Source organism: Mastacembelus armatus, chromosome 18 (assembly GCF_900324485.2).
Source record: "Mastacembelus armatus chromosome 18, fMasArm1.2, whole genome shotgun sequence".
Classification (NCBI taxonomy): Eukaryota; Metazoa; Chordata; class Actinopteri; order Synbranchiformes; family Mastacembelidae; genus Mastacembelus; species Mastacembelus armatus.
The window spans coordinates 10,869,824-10,894,556 of record NC_046650.1 but is presented as its reverse complement, the minus strand read 5'-3'; the positions used below and the strand labels follow the sequence as shown (position 1 = coordinate 10,894,556).

Genomic DNA, 24,733 nt, shown 5'->3' with positions numbered 1-24,733 from the left:
TCAGGCACTTGAAATGGTGGCACTCAGTATGCAGGTTTTCATTGTGATGGTACTCTATGATCAACATCTCACCTCTGCAGTACGGGACTGGAGTGTCCCACCTTCCTGTCTCCAGGCAATGGAGTCGAGACGAGCCAATCAGCTCGTAGCCGTTTTCACAGCCAAACAAGACCTCACTGCCCATCAGGAAGTTGCTGCCGTCCCTGTGACCGAACTCCGGTGTGCCGGGGTTCTCACACTTCACTGGCTCTGGTGGGAACACGCAAGAAACTGGTTTACATGTGGACAGTTCAAATCGTTCACAAAGCATCTTAATTAGCAAAAACTACCCTTTACTCTTTCTTACTTTGTTGCTATAATCACAGACTTTTAATTATTATTATATACAGTTTGTGAATCAACTCATCCCTACCATCAACAGCATTATTAAAACAAAAATCTCACAATTTAAATTTAGATCAAAATGCCTGTAAGTCCTCATACCTGTGCAGTGTTTGCCGTCTCCACTGTACGGGTGGATACAGGTGCAGGTGTAGGAACCGTCTGTGTTCTGACAGCTGGCGTGATGATCACAGTCAGATCCCAGAGCACACTCATCCACATCTGATCACACACACACACACACACACACACACACACACACACACACACACACACACAGATACAGTCTCTGTATTTGACATATTAAACTCAATGTGATCTGTCTTCATGCCATCTGGATAGACATTAGGATAAAACAAAGTACCGAGACAGGCTGGTGGACTTCCCCCCCACTTGCCACTGTTGGTGCAGTGCACTTTGGCATCTCCCAGTAAGTAAAAGCCAGCGTTACACTGATAGACCACAGAGCTGCCAGCATAAAAGTCTGTCCCCTGAAACAAGCCGTTCTCCAGAGGACGAGGACGTCCACAGGATACACCTGTAACACACACACAGAGAAATACTGTCCAAAGGCTCACTCCTCAAGGATTATTCATTAAGCTGTTTCATCAAGACACAAACTAGCAAACAAATTCCTGTTTACACAAGGGGCTGTGTTCAGGTCAAGTTTAACAGCAAGATATGTTTTATTTGTCTCCGTGAAGAAATGTATGGATTCATTTGACAGTGCCTGAAAAACAATAATTGTGCCTATTAAAATAGGAATAAAAACACAGTTAACTTATAGGCTTATTTCAATCCTGTTCCTCTTTGAAAAGCCTATTTCCAAAGATCCAGATGGTGGATGATCTTCAAAAAAACCAGGCACAGGCAGAAAAAAAAAAACAGATACAAACAAGTAATTTACAATGTAAATCAAAATGCATGTCTCTGGCTTACGTTCACAGCTGGGCATAGGGTGGCTCCACTCTCCTTTATTTTGACACTGCAGCACTGGCTCCCCCACCAGGTAGAACCCAGGATCACAGGACAACTGGACCTGAGCACCGGGACTCACCTCCACAGTGGAAGCATGCAGGTGGGGTGCTGCGTTCTCCAGCTTGGGGCAGTCTGGAAGAACAGAAATTGTCCAGCTACAGTCACTGTGACTTCACTTGCACACAGCAGGGCACATTTACAGAGCCAATATGGTTATGAGCAGTAAAGTGAAAGGCTAAAGTGAAAGTTTTCTTCTATTAAATTGCCCTAGATGCATTTCAGAAATCATCAGTCAAGGTAATATTTCTGATGTTTGTGAAGCACCTTTACCTGCACAGAATATGCTGTTGAGGTTTACTTTGACTCGGCCTACCATCCCATTGAGAAAATCTGGCCAGGCAAGGACATTCCCCCTGTGGGTGACATGGGAGGCTGGACAGCTGCTGGCCAGGACTTTAATCTACAGAGATATATTCATGCAAATATTCCAGTTTTATTCCTGATTACATGTTAAAATACCTACTGTCAAAGGTATCCTAAATAGTATTTTTCGGGGCTGAACAGAAACACCACTCAGTCTATATCTTTGCTACATCATCAGTCATTGGATCCACATACAATGGAGCATTTTTCATGTTTACCTGCTGTGGTGTGAGAACACGATCCCAGATGTTGAGCTGGCTGATAGAGCCAACAAAGGACTCAACAGGGTTGAAGCCCTCACCCCTCTGGTCCTGGTCCTGACCTAATACCAGCGCCCCACCAGCTACAAGACACAAGCAAAAGGTCAGAGGTTAACCAAAACTCACTTTACTATAGATATATTTAGAAATACCCAATATTGTTTTGTTGTAGCAATGAGCACAAAAACATTTAACCAGGCCGAGGATAGCACTACACCTGGGATAGTGGTGCCAACAGACAGGCCTTTGCCTCCATCTGAGGGCTTCCCATTGATGTAGACCCTCCAGTCACCGTCCCAGCTCCTCCAGGACACACCAATGTGGTACCATTGGCCCGTGTTCACTGCAGGGCAGTCAGTGATGCGCTGCTTACCGTTCACATAAAGCACCCACCTGCAGGGAGGGAGAGCAAAAAATAAAAAAAGATTTAATGCTAAAGAAGCAAATTATTAGGAGACAGAACACTAAGGAAAGGCGAATCTTAGGTGAAAAAAAACAGCGCATGGCCATTTATATTCTTTTAATTTTTGGTGTATCACTGACCCGTTGTAGTCTATCAGAAGAAAAGAGTTATCTATGCCCTCCACTGCGTAGGAGATCGGTGTGCCATAATTGGTGGTGTCTGATGACTTCATCCAGAACGTGCAGGTGATCTCCGTCAGCGCAGGCATCACTCCATCCATCATTACGTAACCATGGATACCCGACACCTCAAAGTCCAGGTTGAAGGCAGATGACATTTCTGATAGGACAGCATTTATACAGTTATTCAATGAATACAATAATGTCTTCCACTGAAATATCTTCTCTCTCTCTGTCAAACCTTATCTGCTTTTATCTGTTGTTTACACTGATTAAAATCAGAAATACTAAAAGATTGACCTATTCGGGAAGCTTAGCATTAATTCAAGAAGGGGTGCTTGCTCATCAGTTTAAATAATTGCAATACAGAAATACTGCACATGCAAGTTGCAGGCATTGCTTCATTTCCAAGAGCCTTAAAAGGCAAACTTTTATGATTTAAAACACCTTGGACAACACTGTTTCTTGTGACCATGGCTACAAATCTAATACAGCACTGACACCTCAAACAACTTTGTTAACAAGATTAAATCTTTTAAAACAAGTTTTAGTCGCATGTATATGAGAAACAAAAACAAGGTCTTCTGCCTATGGGGTTGCCATGGTGATGTGTCATCGGTCCTATAGTACCTGTCTCACACCTGGTTCCGTTGAACCCAGGGAGGCAGCGGCAGGTGTAGGACCCCAGACCGTCCAGGCAGCTGGCCCCATTCACACACGGGTTTGGATCACACTCGTCCACATCTACCTCACACAGCCGGCCCCTGTAGCCCTCCACACACTGACACCTGGGAGAGCCACAGCGAGAGACAGTACACAGTGTGACATGCAACACAAACATCTTATTTTTGTCCTGTTACAGTAGAAGCTTTATCCATTTTGTTATTAACAAATTCATTTCTTACCCTAGATGCACCACAAATAAACAAAAGCCTGGAAGTCTGATTAGTAATACTGCACAGATCAACAAATATCAAATGTTTTTTTCTGTTCAACCAACTGCAGATCAGGTGTTTTGATCAATGTGTTACTATTATATCATAAGTCGTATACAGAGCAGACCAATGATGCCTGAATACTTTCCATTAGTCTTCATTACCTGAAATTATTCACAGCGTCCAGACACGAGCCTCCATTCAAACAGGGGGCGCTGTGACATTCATCAATGTTGATCTCACAGCGTTCTCCTGAAAAGCCCACAGCACAGTTACAGGTGTAGCTGCCTGTTAAGTCCTCACACACACCTCCGTTCAGACACGGGTTGGAGAGGCACTCATTAATTTCCAGTTCACAACGGGATCCTGCAGAAGGACAGTATACAGCATGTTGTTTACACAGAAAAAGGACTGTAGAATGACATATGTATGGTGCATCTGCAGCACATACAAACTATGCCTAAGTGACTAGTGAGGAACAAAATGTCCTATTATCTAACCTGTGAAGCCGCTGACACATCTGCAGGTGTACTTGTTGACCTCATCCACACACACACCCTCATTGAGACAGGGGGAGGAGATGCACTCGTTCACCTCGCCCTCACACAGAGAGCCTGAGGCAATCAGGGGTCAGACAGAGGGTAAGCAACAAGGAGCAGAGCAGTACATTAACAATTGCATTCCCAGCAATGCTGTATATAGTGCACACTGTACATTACTCATTTTCTAAATTTCATTTCTGTAGTGTCCAGTGAGGCCAATATACCCACGGCTATAATCAACCTGTAAATATCCTTCCCCCAGTTGTATTTTGAGATGACATCATCATGTTTTTCAGTCCTTAATTTCTCATTTACATGAAATAATGATGCAATGACATGACATAAACCAATGGTAACGAGGAAAAACATCTGGTTTAAGAATTAAAGGAAACCAACATAAAATGTGTCACAGTTGCCTGTAAGTAACTGAGTAATTATCAAACTTTCTAAAATCTGGCAATAATTAGAATGATTTTCCATTTATTTAAGCTGTACACCATTTTATAGTCTAGACCTTTGCATACATCAACAACTAAGAATTTAATTATTCCCGTACCAAAAAATCCAGGCTTGCACTGACACTGGTAGCCTCCCAAGCCGTCACTGCAAAGGCCTCCATTCTGGCACGGAGCAGAGTCGCACTCGTCTATATCAATCTCACACTTCGCACCTGAGGGAGAAATATCAGAATAACACAGCTGTGGTAAAGATGACATTGACAGTGAGGGAAAGCTGATGGCAGAGAACATGGTACGAGTAATGAAATGTGACTAATGAATACATGTGGCAACTGTGTGCCCAGGATAAGGAAAAGACATAAATGAGGCCAAGGCTCAGCTGTGATATGATGCTGATTTCTGTTTTACCAGCTGGTCGTTTTACTTTAACAAGCAAAAAAGCAGTTTCAAAAATATTCTGCGCTGATTGCTTAAAAGTGATCATGCTGTCTTAGTCTGACGTTCAGGCACTGTACATGACTAGGTAAAACTCTGACCAGTTGTTTACCTGTAAACCCAGCCATGCAGGTGCACACATATCCTGCCCCAACCTCCTCACATGTCCCCTTATTCTGACAGGGATTCAGGAAACATTCATGGAAAACCTGCAGGAACGGCAAATCAGACAATTCTGTCCCACACATACAAGAAAATCTTTGAAAACTTTGCTTCACATTTTGTCCAGTGAGTAAAACAATGTGCTCATAATTTTCTATTTTAATAATAATGTTTTTATTCTCATTGTTCTGCCTGTGAAGACGTTGCTCTGATTATGTCAATGTTACTGGAAATGTTTTAAAAAGCTATATGTTCAGTGATGTTTTTAAAACCTGCCAACAATAAATATAAGAGAAACTAAATGGATTTGATATTAGGAACTGTCATCACTGAATTGGATGAAGAGGTTCTGACTTTGGGTAAGACTCATGCTCTATCTTGATCTCAGACTTTAAAAAGGGTATAAATAATAAAAGATGGATTTAGAGACATGTCAGTTTAGACGTGATAAAAGCTAACCTGACTGCTTGCTTGGTACACCTCAACAACCGGCACCTCTGGAGCTGCAGTTACACTCTCCTCCTTTGGAAGAAAACTAGAGCCAAAACCTGACAATGACACCCAGAGAAAATATAGACAATGTAAGCAAAGACAAGTTGGAAAAACCTAACAAGCCAGCAGACTGGCAGACAGTTGTAATCCAACTAAACAAAAGCCTGTATTCTTATTGAAAACTGGCAAAATCTCCTAACCACTCTTCATTCCCACACTTCAGGCATGCAGTATTATTCATTTCCATTCTGCACAGCAATAAAAGTCATATTATTTCCATCTCCCCCCAACCCCCAGTCCAATGCAGTAATCCATTTTCCAGCTGGACTGAGCTATCACAACACAGATCAGACACCTCACAACTGAAGAAATGGAAGTTTTTTTCACCCAGACCAGTTCGATATATTTTGCTGAATTTACACAGCCTGTCCAGTCTGCAGGCACCTGTCTGACTGTATTTAACCTGAAGCTAGACAAACTGCAAAAAACTACCAAGATCCTTCAGAAATGCTGGAAGAACTGGGGGGATTACACAATATGCATATTTTTGCCAAATGCATGTTTGTCTAAACTGTCTTACTGGAGCATTGCTGTATGGTGCTTGCCCCAGTGATAGTGGTGGTTCCATAGAAGGGGCAAGAGAGGCAGTAGGAGCGGCCATGTTGAGGCTGGTAATAATCTCGAGGACAGGGGTAACAGGGAACCAGACCGGTGCGGGAGAAATGACCTGCTGAACAGGGAACTGCAGGAGAGGAGACCAGGGTGGACCAGAAGAGAGGGGAGCCATAAACACAACAAACAAAAAAAAACAAGAAAATCATCTACAAAGCTGCAGGCAAAGTGTCAGAATCACCTCAGAAACTAAGAAACTAAGACATTTCCAAAGAGGACCTCTGTGATATGTTGCTGTGTTTCTTAAGGTTACCTAGCAGCCTTCAGAATAATAATTAAGTCTGGTCCAAGTTAAAATCATCAACGTGATAGTACATCGAGAGTGTGTGTGTGCTCTGTGTGGTCAAACCGCATCACCTCCACACTCATTCTCGTCCACTGCTCCTCTGGTGACGGTGGACGTCTCGTCAGGACAGACTAGACATTCCCTGGCACCGAAATTAGGCTGGAAGTGACCCAGTGGACATGACTCGCAAATCTCCAACCCATTCAGAGAGTGACTACCAGGTTTGCACTGGCCTGCAAACACATTCAAGCCACCACATTATGAGGAAGAGTGAGACACAGACAGAATATCAACACAACCTTCATGCGTTTAGGACATGTATACAACAAATGAAAATAAAGAAGTATTTCTGAAAAATGATCATTATTTTATTTTGTTTGTGACGTAAAATCAACACAGTCACTTGAGACAGTAAGTTTAGTTCACTTATATGTTTTTATTCTCAAAATGTATCAGATCAATTATTTTCAAATGCAGTTTGTCCTACATTAAGACGGACACCTGACTTGTGTACCTGTACTTGTGTGTGTGTTTAGTACCTTTGCATTCGGTGACACTGCGAGAGTGGAGGTAGGCTGTAGAGGTTCCTCCAGGGCAGGACTTACACTCCAGCTGACCCTCCTGGTCCTGGTAAGAGCCCAGCCAGCAGCTTTCGCACTCGTTATATTCCAGAGAAAAGTACGTTCCCACTGGACACTGAACTGTAAGAGCACTCACAATCAGTAATTTAATGGGATCCATAAAACTAGATCTGTTAAAATCCCATAAATGTTCATGAATTTCTTTGATTATAAAGGTAAATGCCCTCCACTCCATCTTCTCCTACTCACCACACATCCTGCCTCTGAGCACTGAGCCCGGCCTGCAGAACAGAGAGGCCTTCTTGCCCTCCAGAGATTTGGGATCGGCTACAATCATCTCTGAGGACACGTGGAAGCTGGACAGCGGCTGCCTGGCCAGTGTTCGTTTCAGACGATTAGTCAGTTGTTCCAGGGTCCGAAGGAGCCTTTTCTGATTGGCCACTTCTACTGAGTCATTCCTCGACAGGGGCAGAGGGATGCTTGCTGGGAAAATGGACAAAGTTTAAAGGACTGACAAGGGATGGTATTATACAAAAATAAAATAGAATGCTATGCAGCACAACACCATTGTCATTATATTATATGAACCAGTGAAAATAATTACTATACTGTACTAGATTCATTATTGTTTTTTAGCTTGTCCCCTCCTCAGCACAAACCTAAAAAACTGTCAAGTGAAACAGGGTATCAACCCAAGACGCACCAGGATAAATTAATATTTAGAACACAGCATATATATTATATTTATGGCATTCATGGTCCGCAAAACACACAGACATGCAAGTCACACTGATTCTACCTGTAATGTTGAAAAAGATCTGGATCTTCTGGTCTCTGGTGGGGCCTTTGATTTTTCTGTGCCTCTTGGAGCGTTGATGCGGTTGCACGCTGACACCTTGCTGCCGGCTGGCGAGCTGCCGAGTGCCCGTGGCAAAGCCCGACTCAAAGTATGCATAGTCCTGGGCGCCCTGAGGACCCCAGCTGTTAGCCCACCCCCCTGGTGCTGATAGATATTAGGGTGGGAGAAGGAAGAATGAAGAGCTGATGAAAAGCATCAACCAAAACGAGGGTGAGGCATTCAGTGCAGGTGTATTTGTGTGTGTTAAACCTACCAATAGAAAACCCATTGTCATAGTCATAGTTATACTCCAGACAGTGACCCTGTGACATCACCTCCATTTTGCAGCTGACACCATCACTGCTGCAAATGTTGGGGAGCTGAGGAGAAGATTAAATAGTTAAGATGTGCTTGAGAGTTGATTTCCAAAACAACTGTATATTTTAAGCGCCCTCACCATGCCTCCCAGTTTGTTGCTGAACTCTCCAGTGAATGACTTGACCAGGTCTACATCATCACAGCGAGATGCTTTAAACAGCATCTCAAAGGGTTTGAATCCATTGTTGGCTACACGGTTCACTAAGAAAGACAAAAACACGTTTATAACAGCACAGCACTTTGCTTTATTTGAACAGGCTAAATGTCACACAGTAAGAGTGTTGAAAAGGATGAGAGGAGAGAGTGGCTAACTGAACAGGATGCCTGGGCTGGGCTTACCTGAGCAGTCGGGTCTGTCTGGAGAATGGGATGGCTCCCACACGCCATTGAAGGCACAGAAATAGCTGTGCACTGCGTCCTGAGTGAAGCTGAAACCTTCCTTACAGTGAAGAGTACAGTTAACTCCCTTCTCTTCTTCAGAGCAAATGAACTCTCCATTCACTGGGACATAGGGCTGGTCACAGGTTGTCCCTGGGCAAACAAACAACGGTAACGGCTGGAATAAATTACTTTATTTGATTGTTTTAAAAGTTTAATGGTCTACCTAAGTCCTGGAGAACTACACCTCTTTATAGATTCTTGGAAAAGAATAACAAACTTGCCTGACAAAACATACCCTTGGGGTAAATGGGGGACATGATGTATAAACAAAACAGAATGACGTGTCTATCAGTACCACACCTTGCACGGCGATGGTGAGGTTGCAGGTGCGGCTGTTTCCAGCAGCATCAGTGGCGGTGTACTGGACCACAGTCTCTCCCACTTGGAACAGAGAGCCTGGACTGTGGCTACTGGTGATTGTGAGACGACCACCTGGTAAACAGAGATTCATTTTAAATGTGTAGCACTGTTCCCAAACATATTTAGCATTTCAGACCGTAAAACATTTGTTTATTTTTTTGCAAATACTGTAAAAATAGACACTGGTATTTTACATTGGATTCCAGCAGATGGGTGAGGATGTCCGTGGTAACCCTAAAATTATTTTTAACATGAAACAAGTATAAATCGTGACCTTAAAGACGATCTTGTTAGTTTGTAGATTAACATAATTCATCCAAGTAAATAATCTTTTTCTAAAGTCACAAGTGTTCCTCTAGTTATCCTGCAGAGGGCACTCCTGGTCTTACTCCAGTTTCCAGGACTAAATGAGTCACTCTTAGAAAACCATAGAAGTTATGTTAAACAATGATATGCTGACATGGGAATGATTCGTCTGGACATCACATGGCAACAGAAAATCCGCCTCTGGAGACGGAAGAGGAAAAACCGCTACAGTCTGGCTGGCTTAAAACACTGAATACGTAGAGAGTGATGGATAGAGCTTTAGGAAACCCAGCACTGATGAGGGGAGTCTATCTCTGGGTCCTCTGGGTCCTGCGGACTAACACACAAGCTGTGAATAGAAATACTATGAATATGTTTGCATCACGTATAAAGACAGGATTAATTAAAAAAAGGTGCAATAAAAAAGAGTGACTGATCTTTTGCTAAACTCCCATCCACCACCTCCATTAAAGGTACTGTAGCCATTCCAACACGGCTGACACACGTCTGGCCTGCTGGAGTCTGGTGTTTCCCTTTATATATAGCCTGTGTGTGTGTGTGTGTGTGTGTGTGTGTGTGTGTGTGTGTGTGTGTGTGTGTGTGTGTGTGTGTGTGTGTGTGTGTGTGTGTGTGTACGTCTGTTTATGTGTGCGCCTACTGGGTTGTAACTATATATAACTCTGGTATCAGGGTGTTGGCCTGGAAAAACAAAACACTGACGTTGAAGCAGCGATGGACTGACGTCGTGCGGCCCCTCAGCAGCTGCAGCAGCCTGTTATTACAGTGTATGCATGTGAGACCAGTGTGCGTGTGTGTGTGTGTGTGTGTGTGTGTGTGTGTGTTCTATAGGGGCTCACCTCTGCAGACAGGTGGGGAATGATCACTTTAGGTCTGAGAGTTTGAAGCCTGTTTTTGTGTGTGTGTGTTCATGGCAGCCAAGATCTCAGAAAACACATAAATGCATTTGTGAGTGCTGTTAATGATATTTATGTGTGTGTGTACTGTATGTGGAGCCAGAAGTAGTGAATTACGTTGGCCTGGCTGTGGGCTAGAAGCCTGGAGAAGTCTGGTTTGTTGTCTGTCACCACCACAACTGTTTGGGTACAGCTAGAGCACCAGGAGAAAGCCAGCCAGGCCTACGGCATTCAGTCTATTTGGCAGAGTGGTCTTGATGCACTCTTTTATAGCAGGATCAAAATTTCACAGGCTGAGTACAGCAAGTTGGCCTAGACTGAAAAAAGATGTGGATGGGGCAATAAATGACTATTTTGCTTGGGGTGTGCTTTTGGAGTGATAGTTCTACCCCGATCTATTGGCAGTCAGTCTGATTGTTGAAAAAAGGATCATTTGCCAACTAATTTAAAAACATGAAACGTCTTTATGAGTCAGTTTGTGTAATGAAAAATGGATGGAATGAGCGCAGCTTCCCACAAAAGAACATTTTTCAGACCAAAAACGCCTGCTCCGTCTGCGTTTTTTAACATTAATGACATTAACAGGCTCTGTAATAATTTCATCTGCCCATTATTTCTCTTCTCCCATTAAATACTGATACACAAATGAGGCATTCATGCACACAAATACAATCTGCCTTCTAAGTCCATGTGGCTTTCGCCATTGTTCACACACACATATAGAGTGGGACATCCAGAAACTAAGCCCCTCCTGATCCCTTTTTTCCAGTCACCTAACAGAAAAGGTCCTGTTTAACCATCATTACTGGAGGAAGGGTGGAGCAGACTTGAACAGACGCAAAAGACTAAACCATCTACACAGCTGCCATTTGAGAACGGCGACCAGACATACCTGAGTTGTCGGAAAACTGTGGCACCTCCCAAACGACTGCCGTCTCCATGTCTGTGGCCTGGACCGTGGGCGGCGACCTGCACCTGTCAATCACCGGAGGCTCGGTATCTAGAAAGGGATATAGGTTTATTAGTGGTAGCATTAGTGACTAATGACACTTGCCACCGCAAAAGAAATCAAACCAAATTCAAAAGGAAAATAGTTTTATTGCCCAAAGGGCACAGTTGCTCCCAAGAGGGGAATATACTACAACCATATTAGATTAAATCAGTTGGGAGCAGAACGACAGTGTGATCTGGTTTTTTCAATGTCAGAGGGCACCAGTTAAACACATGTCTCTAATAAAAAACCACAACATTCCTCCAACATAATAACATATGGAAATGTTCACAGCTACCATGCTTGACTTTTTTTCCCCTGACTGCTGTGATTATTGAGCGCCTGACATGAGACACCCTTGCTTTTCACCTTCTACAGTAACACTTTTTGGCACCTGCTGGGGCAGATAGACTCCCTGACTAGAGCGGATGTCAGTTAAATCACAGTTTTACGCTGAATGACAAAAATAAGCTGCAGTACAGAGGTTTGGGGACTGGCTACCAAACAGACCTGATGGTAAAAGTATCATCCGGCAACTGAGAGACCACTGGTTTGAAAAAGTAAACTGTACCTGAAATCTGCCTTTAAGTCATGCCAAGCAAGTACCTTAGTTAATTTTGTTAAAGGTGTAAATGTTTTCTCTTCATGTGACACAGAAGAATGAGCTCACCGATGACAGTGACTGTAAAGGAACAGTTAGCCTGGTTCCCAGAGCGGTCGGTCGCAATGTAGGTGATGGTTTCCTTTCCAGTGGGGAGCAACTGGGGAGGAGCGTAGACTGGTTTCACCTGCACCATCACCTGGAACAATAAGAGACAGCAGAATAAGTGGCAGTGGAGTAACTACTGTGTGGCTCTATTAGTAAACGTAATATGTCAGTTTTAAACATCTGACCTCATCTTTAGAGTTGTCAGTAGTGTTTGGCACATTCCAGCTGATATTGGCAGTGCCACGCCGCTCATCTGTCTCTGCAACAATGTCCCCAGGACACTGGATCCATGGTGGTTCAGTGTCTGAAGGCCCAGAGAAAAAAAATAATTTTAAAGGAAAGAGATCAGATGATGACCTGGACAAATGCTTTATCCAACCAGAACAAATTAAATTAGAGTTTACATTAGATTCAAATATTCCGTATGTTCATCTAAGCCTTTTCCTTGTTATCATTGAGGGAGTAGGTGTGTGATGTCATCTGACCCCTGACCTCTTTAATCACAACACACATTATTAGTTATTAATGAATCACTTTTTCAACAACACCAAACCCCCCTGATGCTGCATTTATCTTTGTCCATCCATCAGACCATCAGACATCAGACCACAGCAGTAAAGAGCACAGAGCAAATGAGACAGAAGTGAAATGACATGTGAAACACACATCATGTCACAGTCGAAACATTTGGGCTCATGGAAACTCCAGCTCCATCTTTAATAAATCGCACTTTTTAGTGTTAATAATCAGATATAAAAAGAATCCCCAAACATGTTATTGAAACCCTGCTGCATCATAAATCTGAATCATGTGCAAGTCCAGAGTTGTGGGGGAGATGTTCACAAATACACAAATACTGATAGGATTGCAGTAGACCACAGCGATGACATAAATTCATTCGGAAAAGAAGCTGTGTGGGCACATCCAAGTAACAAAAAAGGGGTAAATCAGCAGTTTTCAGTTTTACAAGATGGAAGCTGCAGGCTCCTTTCCTCGTGATCTACATCTGGAGCTTAACCCCATCAGTCCCTGATGAATGTTGTTAAGAATCTGTGTGTGCTAGCAATGAACACGTCAAGAGCCCTGGTCCCAATCAAATCAATAGTTTTGTGCACATTAACACACCCTCACACCAAAAGTTGATCTATAATATTTAGAGTAAACCACAGTGGGTCTGACATGGAGAAACATAGTTATGTCTGCAAAACAGGCAATACCACTGTTCTTTCTTTCATTATAGATGACCTGCCCATGAGCATACACAGAGACTCTGTTCATTTAGGTAGGAAATATTAGATCATAGGTTGTAGCCCTTCAATACAAAGCAAAGACAACGTGTTACATTATTGTCCACCTGCTTGTCTGGTGGAAACTCACAAGCCACCATGACCTTTGGATGAAACAATTTCTTCCTTTGTCTCATTCTCCATAAATCATGCTGTAACAAAGTGAAGCCAGTGAGTTCAGTTCAGTTCAGTTCACGTCTGCAATAAATGAACTAAGTCTCCAAGAGCTGAATCTCCCATCGATTGATTGTGATCATGCCTGTTGCGTTGTGTAAGAGAGCTGCTCCCATCTGGACCTGATGACCCATCCACTTAGGCATCTCTGCTAAACACTAACACTCTCAGCTCCAATTGGCTCCATTCATCTTCATAACAAGGGAGGAATATTTCCCTTTGGGTGTCATCAACATGAAGTGAGAAGCAAAAGAAGAAGCCTACCAAAAGCACTTTTAACTTTCCCTTTGTTGATCTCCTCATAATGTGCTGGATTTTCACGTCAATCTTTTTCTCTGCCTCTCCTTGTTCCTCCGGTCCATATGTGCAAGAAAACACCATCTTCTAGCTGTCATGCTGTAATCTTACAAACCATCAACAGATGACTCATCTGTCCTGCTCACCTCCCTGCCTGCTTTACCTCTTCCATTTGTTTCCATCTTAATGACCGTTCCTTCATTAACAAACTTCCTCTGTGAGGAAAACTGGGAGACTGAGGAGATTCAAGGAGGGGGAGGCACAGATGGTCTCCACCACCTGCTTCACCTGCAAGGCATCAGGTCGGATACAGTCCATTATAATGATCACCAGAGCACAGTCAGGGTGGAGTGGAGACACATGAGAGCTCTGACATGGTATGTTTTGAGTTAGACAACCGAGGCCTGCTTCAAAATCGGGTTAGCACCAATTTCACCATTTATAAAGTGAGAGAACAATGCAGAGCAGAGGAACAGAGAATGGAAAAAACTCCCTCCAAGTTTCCTGCTGTTTCCTTTTAAGATCTCCATTTTTCTCTGTGTATTCTCTTTCTTTTGGCTCTTTAAACAATTCCTGTTTTTCTGTATCATTTATCCTGACAGAATTATATTAAATGGATCTTAGAAACAGCTATACTGAACTTACAGACAACTTCATGGTGCACAACTGTCTGTCAGAGCAAGTACAGCCAAACACATTTATGAAGTTTGGAGAGATGATCCTGCCTTTCACCCATAGAGAGCTGGGATAGGCTCCAGCAGATCCCCATGACCCTCAATAGGAATAAGCAGGTATATATGATGGATGGATATTCCCTCAAATATACCCTATCCCAACCCAGTTATCAAATGAAGTGGAGACTAAAAACATACCCTAACCTAAAATCTCACCTGCCCACCTCATCATCCCCAGGAGAGTGTCTTGACCTCAACACACAGCTTGCCCTGACCTCTGCAGAAGTTAAAAGATCAATTTCATCGTTTTACACACACTGTTTTACCTGTGCAGACGGCTTTATAGACATTAGCTGTCCAGTTCCCAGAGCCCAGGCACAGTGCCTTTCTGTTTCCTTGGAGACTGTAACCTTGACGACAGGTGAGCAGGCAAGCGAACCCCGAAGGCACTGACCTCTTCCTGCAGGCAGGGGGCGACAGCAAGATGTTCCTCAGGGGTGTGAAGGGGGGACAACGTACCTCTGGGGAGAGAGAGTGGGACATCAAGAGATAAATCTGAAATCTTATGATCATGTCTGGTCCCAGATATCACGACTTATTTCCTCAACAGCGCTATCAGTACTGCACTGGACTTACTGTCTATTGATTTGCTGCAGAAAAGAATCTATTGTTATTGAGGATGAAGTCAGCCTATACAGAAATGTCTAAGCAGAACAGGAAAAAAAGACCATGACCATGTTTCCTGTGTTTTTACCCAATTGTGACTGAATCTAGCTTTGAGCAGACTTTACTCTAAATGCCGCCAGTAAAACTATTCTCAGGACCTGTGTATCAGAAATGGGCTGAAAAACAACAAACATTTGGTCAGATCTCAAAGTAGGAAAGCGCTGACCACAGGACTCACTCACTGGAGGCTTTTTATACATTTTTTTGGATTTGGATGCATTTTTGGGCTAGTGTGGCTTTTCCTTGATGATGGATAGATTGTTCTCATTCTCTTTGGCTGTAAGAGCTATAAAGGGAAAACGCACTGAGAGGGAGATTTCAATCAGATGTAAAAATCTCTCTGCATCCTCTCAGGCCAGCTGAGGCGATCCTGTTTCACCACAGTGCAAACAAACAATAAAACAATCCACTCAGCTGCAACGGCAGTTCACAGAGACCTTTTAGCTGTGTCAAAGAAGTAACAACAGTCTGAGACATGGTTAAACAAATGAGCCAGAGCACCAGAGGTAGGAGATGGTAGTTATCAATAAACGGAGGTAGTTGTCCGGAAGCGGATCCGTTGGGCATTTTAAATAGCGCAGCTAGCTGGTTGGTTGGAAATGAGTCAGTGCAGGCTGGAGGTTTGTGGCTAAACATTCTCACACTGTCCCTTTTTTGTGTGTTGTGTGCCTGACATGGGTGCTCTCTGTGGCACTAGTGTGTGTGCAACTATTTTAACCTAACTATCGGTTTTGAAGTGTGTGGGTAATTTTGTGTGCATGTGTGTACGTATGTGGTGGCTGTGAGAAAGCAGGCGTACCTTTCCCTGGATGATGTAGTGCGGCTTAGTGCAAATACGCACCATATGTTGAACCACCCGTGCATGTGTGAGCGTATGTTTTCATGTGGGCTTATATTTCTGTGTAAAACCACATGTTTTTACATAGAAATATTAAGATCATGTGTTATTTTACAGGCAGCCATTTGATAAATTATCTTTCTGTTATTTCAGCTAGGCAGGATTCAGGATAAGCAGAACGTGAACAGATAATATAAATTATATATAATATAATATAATTACATTTAAATACAGTCAGGCTGAAAGAAAGTTGTACAGCGGGAGAGGTTGATTATATGTGTTTAAGTGAACTCAAAGTGATTTATCATGGAAAATAATGCAAATGGAATAACCAAATAAAGAAATCTAATTTAGCTCCACAGATGAGGGGAACACAAGATGTAATATTAAGACGTGACCGACGAACAGAAAAAAGATGTGGCTGAGATGGATGAATTCCCTCTGTAGAATTGCTCCATCTTTCTGTTTTATCTAGATGTAACACACAGATAGTGGTTTGGGATGATAAAGGCTTACCCACACACCGAGGTTGGGGTCCACTCCACTGGGAGTTGGCCTGACAGACGAGTCTGGAGTCTCCCTCCAGCCTGTAGCCTCGCTCACAGCCCACCTGACACTCTGCCCTGTAGGAGGCGTCGCCATCGCTGCACCTCAGGAAGCCATGCTGGGGCAGAGACAGAGGCGGGCAGGAACGTACTGGAAAAACATCGTCTGCGTTACGTTCTGATAGATATCCTTTGCTGTTACTGTTTATTTCTGTACCTCTTTTTATTTGTGAGTGCTTAGCTTTTTGTAAGCACTTCTGAATGTTTTTATAAACTGTAACAATAAAGCAACAGAGATGGAAACCGTGGAGGTCAGTAGAAGGGTAAGAAGCAGATCCAAAAGCTATAAACACTAATGAATAAGCACTTGTGTATACATTTTATTGTTTATTTTAGCCGACTTAAAGGCTTATAACTCTCAGAAAATACACAACTTAAATCTGTAACGTATTCAGCAAACCCTAGAATGAGCACAAATCTTAATTATATACCTATTTATTCATCATTTCAATTGCTTTTCAACCAGGTCTGAGTAATAAATGATAAACACAGGTACTCCATATAAATTATAAGAGGAAGAGAGAACAGTAAATCAACAGCAGCAATTCACTATATCATCTTTAACTATAACTGGGGACCTATGATTTAATCCAAAGCGTGAAAGTCCCTATGAAATAAAAAGAAAAAAATCCTGTGTTTGTGTCTGTTCTGAGTTATACTGAGGTCTACAAATGGGTGTGTAGTGTCTCATTTCCCATCACCACCCGTAGACAGACATGCTGTTCGGAGGATACCCCCTCCCTCAGGGCTTAACTAGCTGGGAGGTCCTTCAGTATGTGGCAGAGACTAGATGTAGTGTAACATATACTAGCAGACATATGTGCACACACTCAGAAATTACAGCATATACCCAAAGCCACATTCAATAAATCTCCAACACACACCCTTAAATATTGAGTGTCCTGGTACTTCTGAGTCACACTGTTGCTGCCTCTCTCTCTTAAAACTGCCATTTTACTCATTAAGCTCTTGACCTCTCTAACTCCCTTTCCTTTCTTTCTTTCACTCCTGTCTCCTCTGTTGAACTCTGTCATGCCCCCCCCCCCTCTGTCTGTCTTTTAAATGAAATCCTCTCTGCCTTTCTTCCCATCAGCATCTGGTCTGGCAGCAAGAGCAGTAGTCTCCCAGTAAATGTTGAGTTCTCCTTCAGTCTAAACACATATGAACTCAATATGCAACAAGAAATATTCGGAAACCAACACATATGGATACATGCATTTTCCAGCTCGTTGGCCATTTGCAGCAAATCAGTGCAATAGATTAACTCCTATCATTTATCCCAGTAAGTTGGTTTAACACTATGTAAATGTTTATGAAGGTTTGCAGACATCAGAGGAGCAGTGGCAGCAACTGAGTAATTTAATGAAGGGCCTTCAGTTAATGACAGATTAGATGAGATGTGGAGGGGAGCCACATGTTGGGTTTAATTAATCAAGCTAGTATGTTTCAGTGTATACAACCAGAGCTGTATTTTAAGATATTGTACACATTTTGCAAGATAACAGTCTACATTTCTGTAATATCAAAGTCAGAGGCAGTGTGTAAAAAGCGTGGTACTAGTACAATTTATATATTTTGGAGAAATCTGGTCATTATTGAAGATTGAACACAGAATAGCATTCAGTCAGCAACTTGGAAAACCAATCAGTCTCTCCAGTCTGTTTTCAGCGCTAGTTCCAACTTCTCAAATCTAAAATTGTTCTGCTTTTCTCAGTTATATACCATTGTCCACTGAAGATCTTCAGAGTTATGACTTGTGGTTGGACATAAAACAAAGATGTCACTTTAAGCTAAGAAAAACTGAAATGAAGTAAACTGTTAAGTAGGAAAATATTTGTTAATAACTGTTCGCTGCAGCTCTATCTGAATTTGAATTCACATCTGAAACTGTTAAACTAGAAAAATCTTGTGTTTTTGCTTTTAGTGGCAGCGGATTATGGCATCAGAAAAATAACGCAAGTTCAGTGAAAGGACAAATGATAATGAGTGAGCGCCTGCCTAAAATCCAAGGACACCTACACCTGTAATAATCTTCCTTTTCCTATCATATCATAAGCCCAGCTCCCTCCTCACCTCTGCAGCTGGCGGGCATCCCTGACCAGGTGCCATCAGCCTGGCACAGCCTGATGCTGGTACCCTGAAGGTCAAAACCCGGCTGGCACCGCACACCGCAGGCAGCATCAAAGTGGTTGTTACATACATTTTGGACAAAAGAACCGTTTTCTGGAGGAGACAGCGGCGGACAGTGTACCACTGGAAGAAGAGAAGTTAAGATTTTAAAAAAACAATACTGACAGGCTGGAAAGCTCAGGATCCTGACAAAAAAAAGAAAACATGAAAGCAGAAAATTATAGGTTATGAAACATCACTTCCCCAATATGCACAGTGGGAGGAAGAGAAAGCACAACACTATGTATGAAAGTGGTGATTAATGACCATCACTGTGTTCAGATGAAGTGCTCTGCGGAAATCACTGGCTCATTCTTCAAGAAACAGGAAGGCCACTGAAATAACTGGAAGCAGAGTCATAATACATGACTGTCTTAAAACTATGCTTCACTGCAAAACCGTGTTAGTGTTTCAGTTGATTCATCAAAGCATCACTACATTTACCAGCACTGATGGGTTTCTTAGCATCCTCTGATTTTCATCACCGTTACTCACCTAACTCATTATTTGCCACATAAAACACACTGAGCTCTCCTGACATGTGTGTTCAAACTGTAACATGGTTTCTCAGAGGGTGTTCTTAGACAGTCATAAAGTATTTATAAAATCTCTACCTACACAAGGCAACATAAATGTTTGGAGTATAATATTGGATATGAGCAATATTGGAGTGAAAGCAGAAAGCTCTTGTTTCTTTTAGTCAGATTTGGTGAAAAACTGTCCCTAACAATTTCTGAGGTTGCATTTCCCAAAGTTCATTTGTCAGTCATCCAGTGTGGCCACTAACATGATGCTGTTCTCCTGGAACTTTCTGCAGAGACAATTTAACTAAGTGCACAACTTTCAGTGCTGACTTTATAAAGCTGGACGCAGGCTGAATCACGGTTCTGTCAACGGACTGTAGAAGGAGTCATAAATGATTTCTGCAAATGCAAACTCAGCCTGTTGTGGTCTAAATCTAATGTAACTGTTAAGAGATCAGCTGTCCGCTCACCCTGGCAGGTCATGCCTATTGGCTGATAGCCCGGCTTGCAGACGCAGTCACTGAGGGAGGTGCTGCCAGGCTGAGAGGTGTGCTGAACATCGGGGCAAGACAAGCAGGTGCTCAGCCCTCCTGGAGTTCCCTCTGGTTTATAGGTGCCGGGCGGACAGGCTGATGGAAGGACAGGAGACGTATAGTTAGCAACCAGGATAAATGCACATGATGCTGCGCACAAAAAAGAAATAAAAAGACAGCTGTTTGGAAATATTGGATGATGGACATGTATGAAAGAAAATGTGGATGAAATACAAAATTGTCTGAGTACTGCAGCTAAAAAAGCTTTGTGAGTGAAACTGAAAAACAGCTTTACAGATTTATGAGGAGACTTTGATCATAGTCATGTCTGGACATGTAGTGGCGGAAAATGTGGCAAAAATGACAAAATGATCTCACTGGTTAGGTAAAAAAGACATCGCTCAGTTCAGCAACTTAATTATTCCAAGTGAGGGAAACCAAACACCACAGACCATTTTCATTACAAAGAAATGCAAAAATCAAAGAAAAAGTTTACAAGCATCTAAACCAGTTCTAGTTTGCATATAAGCACACATGGGCTTCATCAGAAAAAACCCTTTTGATCACCTACATATGTGCACACACAGCCACACACAGTGTTTTCTATGAGGATCACCTGAGCAGAGGAGAAACTGTCAAGATGAAAAACAGGGGTCATAAAAAGGTCCTCCAAAAATCTTTGATTCACCATCAATCAACTTCTAAAAACACATCTCAGCACATCACAAAGGAGAGAAAATGAATGACTCAATCCATCATATGGGTCTTATCAGGGTTTAAAGGTTACTTTCACATGGGACTGCTCGTAAATTACAGATTACCTGATTAAAAGCGCGATTAGTGATGTAATTCGCTGAAATACTTTCAGTGACGTAATCCTCAAAAGTCTTTGATGTTTAAATTAGCTCCAAAGATCAGATTATGATTATTTGAATTACGTTATTATTAGAAACAACAGCTCTTATCAGCCATTTTATGGGTAGTTTCACACAAGAAATTCGCTGTGCTGACAATTCCCATAATTCACGGCAATTACCGATGCATCCGAACGGTAAAACCTTCATCAGCTGCTCCGCAAACTTGAAGCAATTTTCTTCTGTTTTGTTTGTGTTCCCGTGTATGCAAAGCACTTGTAACCAGCACAAACACATCGCAGCCACTCCATCTGTGACCGTTGCAGTTGATCTTTTCATGTACACGTAATTCACACACTGTTTCTTAGCCATGGTTAAGAAAACGCTGTGAGGAATTACTGCTTGGTTAGCTAATGTTAGTAATATGATCACTCAACATGAAAGCAGGTTACGTACAAACACGTTTGAGAACAATCGAGTTATCAGTGACATTTTATCTTCTGTACAATCTAGTTATTGCATATGACGTAGGTTTTATTAATGCGTGTTAAAGTTAGTCTGACCATGTCAAAATAAAATTAATGTGTTAACAGTTATTTCATTCCTGCTGCTCAGATCCAAATGTTGTTTGCATCTAGTGGAAAAACAAACCCATGTAATGTTGAGTACAGCAATTTCCAAATCAAAACAGGCCACGGAGGAAAAAAAAAGGGTGCCAGACAGAGAGAGTTTTGGTGCTGGGCACTTTCAATAAGAAAATCATAAATTCTCCTGATGAGAACTCACTGCCTGCATGAACATCATTCAAACCTTTATTAAAAAAATCCAGAAAAAAAAAAAAAACTTAGCCTAGTTATGAGCTTCACTACTATTTCAGGTCATAAAAGATTATAACATTACTTGTCGTCACTGGCTTAAGTTTGTTGGCAGCAGCTCAGACGTTCATCTGTTTAATAAACTATCAAACATTTAACAAGCAGGTTCAATCATAAGCTGGTGTGTAGGTGTGACAGACTCCACCGTACTAACGTTCTTTACGACTCTTTTACTCGCTGCAAGGCCAGTGGCCAGGTGTGAATTTCCACCGCTGAACTAACGCCAGCCTGGCCTCACCCCTCACTCTCCCTCCTCCTCAGCCGCAGCAGGTCATCCAGGAGATGTTAAAAACCTAAAAACCACTGTAAAGCAAGCACAGGCTGCTGGCACTGAAACACACCCAGCGCACATCAAACACACACACAGAAAACCATGTGGTATACCTGTGCTGGCGCAGTGTGTCTGTCTGCAGTTTTCATTTGATAACAAAAGAGGGAAACTTGTCGTCCGATGCCTGCTCTGAGTCTATTAGATTCAGTGGAGGCATCTTACGTAAGACAGAACTACAGCTGAATGTGTCCCCCCTGTTTAAGTTCTCTGGAATCTGTCTTACAGCTTCATTTACAAGAAGCTTACTTGTTTTTATCATGGATAATAATTGTGCAATAGTGAGAATATTGTATTACAAAAATATAAAAAGTCATTTCCTGGCTGGTAGAAATGTACACAGATAGATGCATGGTCACACACTAACCCCCACACCCCCAGAGTGAGAGTGGAGAGACCAGACTTGGCTTCTGGAAGGATGGAGGAATGGATGGACAGGAGGGAATAAATGATTAAAGGAGAGTCAGCCATGGATCTAAAATAAAATGGAAAAGTTGGAAGGCAAGCAGGGAGAAAACTGTGTGAATTTCCTTCTAAATGTATCACTCCTCCATGACTCCAGCCAGAAGACAGACCCCATACTGTAGTTAATAGGTGTGTTTGGACCCTGTGCCGCTCTGAGTAACGCAGCAAGCAAAGGTCTCATTTTGGGTCCATCTACCGTCTGCCTGTGGCTGTCGGGTGGCACCGCGTCCTTCATTTAGAGAGGAAAGGGACCATCAGCACCCAGATGATAAAACAGAGTCTGCCTGCTCTGGACTGGTTGTAACCATCTCTGACAGCTGCATGTAGTGCATGATCCTAGAGGGAGTAAACGTAAAAGTCTCAGGATGACAAGATGATTGTTTAGTGCAGTATCTGAGCAATCCTAATAATTAATAATGACGTTAAATGATGTGCCATAACACCACAGGCTCTCATATCGTTCCAAATTTTAAAGCATCTTTTACTTTTTTTTTTTTTTTTTTTTTTAAATCGGCTACATCAGAGAGAAACATTACTTTAATAAAGGAAGTTGTGAGCAGGCCAAACAATCATCTTTGAGAGGAGGAGAGTGGATATGATCAAAGACAAGGCATGTCTCCTCCATTCCCTCATCACTCTGCCCTCTTTAATTGAATAAATCTGATATTCTGGATTATACCTTCAATAAATCACATAATGTCACCAAAACCAAAAAATATTCAAAATATTGCACCAAATATATCAATAAATAGATCAATAAATACAGCTTTTTTTTTTTTTTTTTAAATACTACATGCTCTTTTTCCTTGTCAAAACACGGCACCTACATTACCCATGATGCAGTTCAACTACTGGTATGTTATGTCAGTAACGTATCCTTGAGCTGCTAGCCTCAATCAGAAATTCTCTGACACCTTCACATGATCAGTAGTACTCACTGTACCGTAACTTTTAAAGTGTAAAAATTAAATGGAAAACAAAAACCTACAGCTCATGTCAGAGTTCCAGCCTTAGCCTTTAATAACGTTTACAAGAGGGGAAAAAAAATCTCTTAGGATTAATCTAAAAGTCAAAAAGAAAACACAATGTCAAAACCGAGCACAGGCCCATTCGTCTGTTAAACTCCTTTCTCCTAATGCGAAGCAAGTAATTTAAACTGGCGGATCAGTCTGGTCCAGGAGCCAAAGTTACAATCACACAAGAATCTCTCATGTCTCTGGGGGACACTGTGTTCGATTAGCCAGGCAGCAGGATGGAAACGATGAAAGGAGATCCAGAAGGAGAGAGGGACCATCTGCCTCCGTAGACACAATGACAGAGAGACAGTTAGTGAGACAGTGGCAAGAAACAAAATAGACACTTGATGTTAATAGTTGGCAAACTTGGCAAAATGCAGAATTTTGCCTGTTGTTGCTGACGTCTGTGTCGTAACTTCACATCCATGTGAGGATATTTCAGCCACTCTCCTACTGTTGCTGCCACAGTGAGTAGCTAACGATATTATGTGAAGAGCAGACAGTAAAAGTAACAAATATTCGTGTGAGCCTATAATATTCGTGACCTGTTCGTGCTTGTTTGCCATCTTCAAACAATGGAGACCAAGGAAGTCCAGCAATATTGCGAGTAGGCTGCTAAATCTGGACAGGGGCCTGGCCACTTGTGGTCGACGTCCCTCTCACACAAGAAATGTTAAGTTGGACTTTAAATTTTGGGTTTTTCGCAGAGAAAACAATGTTCACATGCAAGGGAAACTTTCCACTCTTAACTGAGACTTCCAGCGCACACTTGAGGTGCATAAATAGATGAGGGAAATGAACAATTAAAATGTATAGTCTGGCCCACAAAAGCACACATGCACTCACGCAAGGGGATGACAGAGACATGAAGAAACGTGTGAGAATGTTTCATTTTAGGTAAACACAGCCCTTTATTTCAATATTTATTCTAAGAGAGCAGACTATACTGTATGCATCTCGCACTGAAGTTGTCTGGACCACCAGAGGAGCTTAAAAAGGCTGACACCACTGATCCAGCATCCAGGTAAGGACCCACACATTTAATCACACCTACAGCAACGAGCCGCCGTGACAGAAGAGCATTAGCATTGCAACAATACCAATTATCAATGCCACAGTCTGAACAAAGGGAAATTAGTGTCACACACAGGATCAGTAGGAAAATTCCTCTTTTCTTAAGTGTCCTTAAGAAAAACACTGGAACCCTTCAGGTCTAATAAAATGACTAGTCCACCTATTTTTTTA

At 42.3% G+C, this 24,733-nt stretch overlaps 1 protein-coding gene across 2 annotated transcripts in view; it reads right to left on the bottom strand.

Annotated features, from left to right (window-relative positions):
• The window catches only part of svep1 (sushi, von Willebrand factor type A, EGF and pentraxin domain containing 1), a 68,578-nt gene that overhangs the window by 13,829 nt on the left and 30,016 nt on the right, over positions 1-24,733 (bottom strand). For both annotated transcript variants that reach the window (XM_026299390.1, XM_026299391.1), the window contains exons 5-34: positions 19,888-20,046; positions 18,798-18,977; positions 16,636-16,815; positions 14,882-15,076; positions 12,310-12,428; positions 12,086-12,215; positions 11,317-11,424; positions 9,145-9,276; positions 8,743-8,934; positions 8,483-8,604; positions 8,300-8,405; positions 7,987-8,190; positions 7,437-7,670; positions 7,146-7,307; positions 6,678-6,839; positions 6,229-6,390; positions 5,616-5,704; positions 5,107-5,203; positions 4,658-4,771; positions 4,060-4,173; positions 3,724-3,925; positions 3,255-3,412; positions 2,586-2,784; positions 2,260-2,435; positions 2,001-2,125; positions 1,690-1,819; positions 1,321-1,491; positions 746-919; positions 484-603; positions 73-249 (exon numbers count right to left, since the gene is read on the bottom strand). In XM_026299390.1, coding sequence (XP_026155175.1) covers positions 73-249; positions 484-603; positions 746-919; positions 1,321-1,491; positions 1,690-1,819; positions 2,001-2,125; positions 2,260-2,435; positions 2,586-2,784; positions 3,255-3,412; positions 3,724-3,925; positions 4,060-4,173; positions 4,658-4,771; positions 5,107-5,203; positions 5,616-5,704; positions 6,229-6,390; positions 6,678-6,839; positions 7,146-7,307; positions 7,437-7,670; positions 7,987-8,190; positions 8,300-8,405; positions 8,483-8,604; positions 8,743-8,934; positions 9,145-9,276; positions 11,317-11,424; positions 12,086-12,215; positions 12,310-12,428; positions 14,882-15,076; positions 16,636-16,815; positions 18,798-18,977; positions 19,888-20,046 — 4,593 coding nt within the window. The remainder of the gene's footprint in view (positions 1-72; positions 250-483; positions 604-745; positions 920-1,320; positions 1,492-1,689; positions 1,820-2,000; positions 2,126-2,259; positions 2,436-2,585; positions 2,785-3,254; positions 3,413-3,723; positions 3,926-4,059; positions 4,174-4,657; positions 4,772-5,106; positions 5,204-5,615; positions 5,705-6,228; positions 6,391-6,677; positions 6,840-7,145; positions 7,308-7,436; positions 7,671-7,986; positions 8,191-8,299; positions 8,406-8,482; positions 8,605-8,742; positions 8,935-9,144; positions 9,277-11,316; positions 11,425-12,085; positions 12,216-12,309; positions 12,429-14,881; positions 15,077-16,635; positions 16,816-18,797; positions 18,978-19,887; positions 20,047-24,733) is intronic.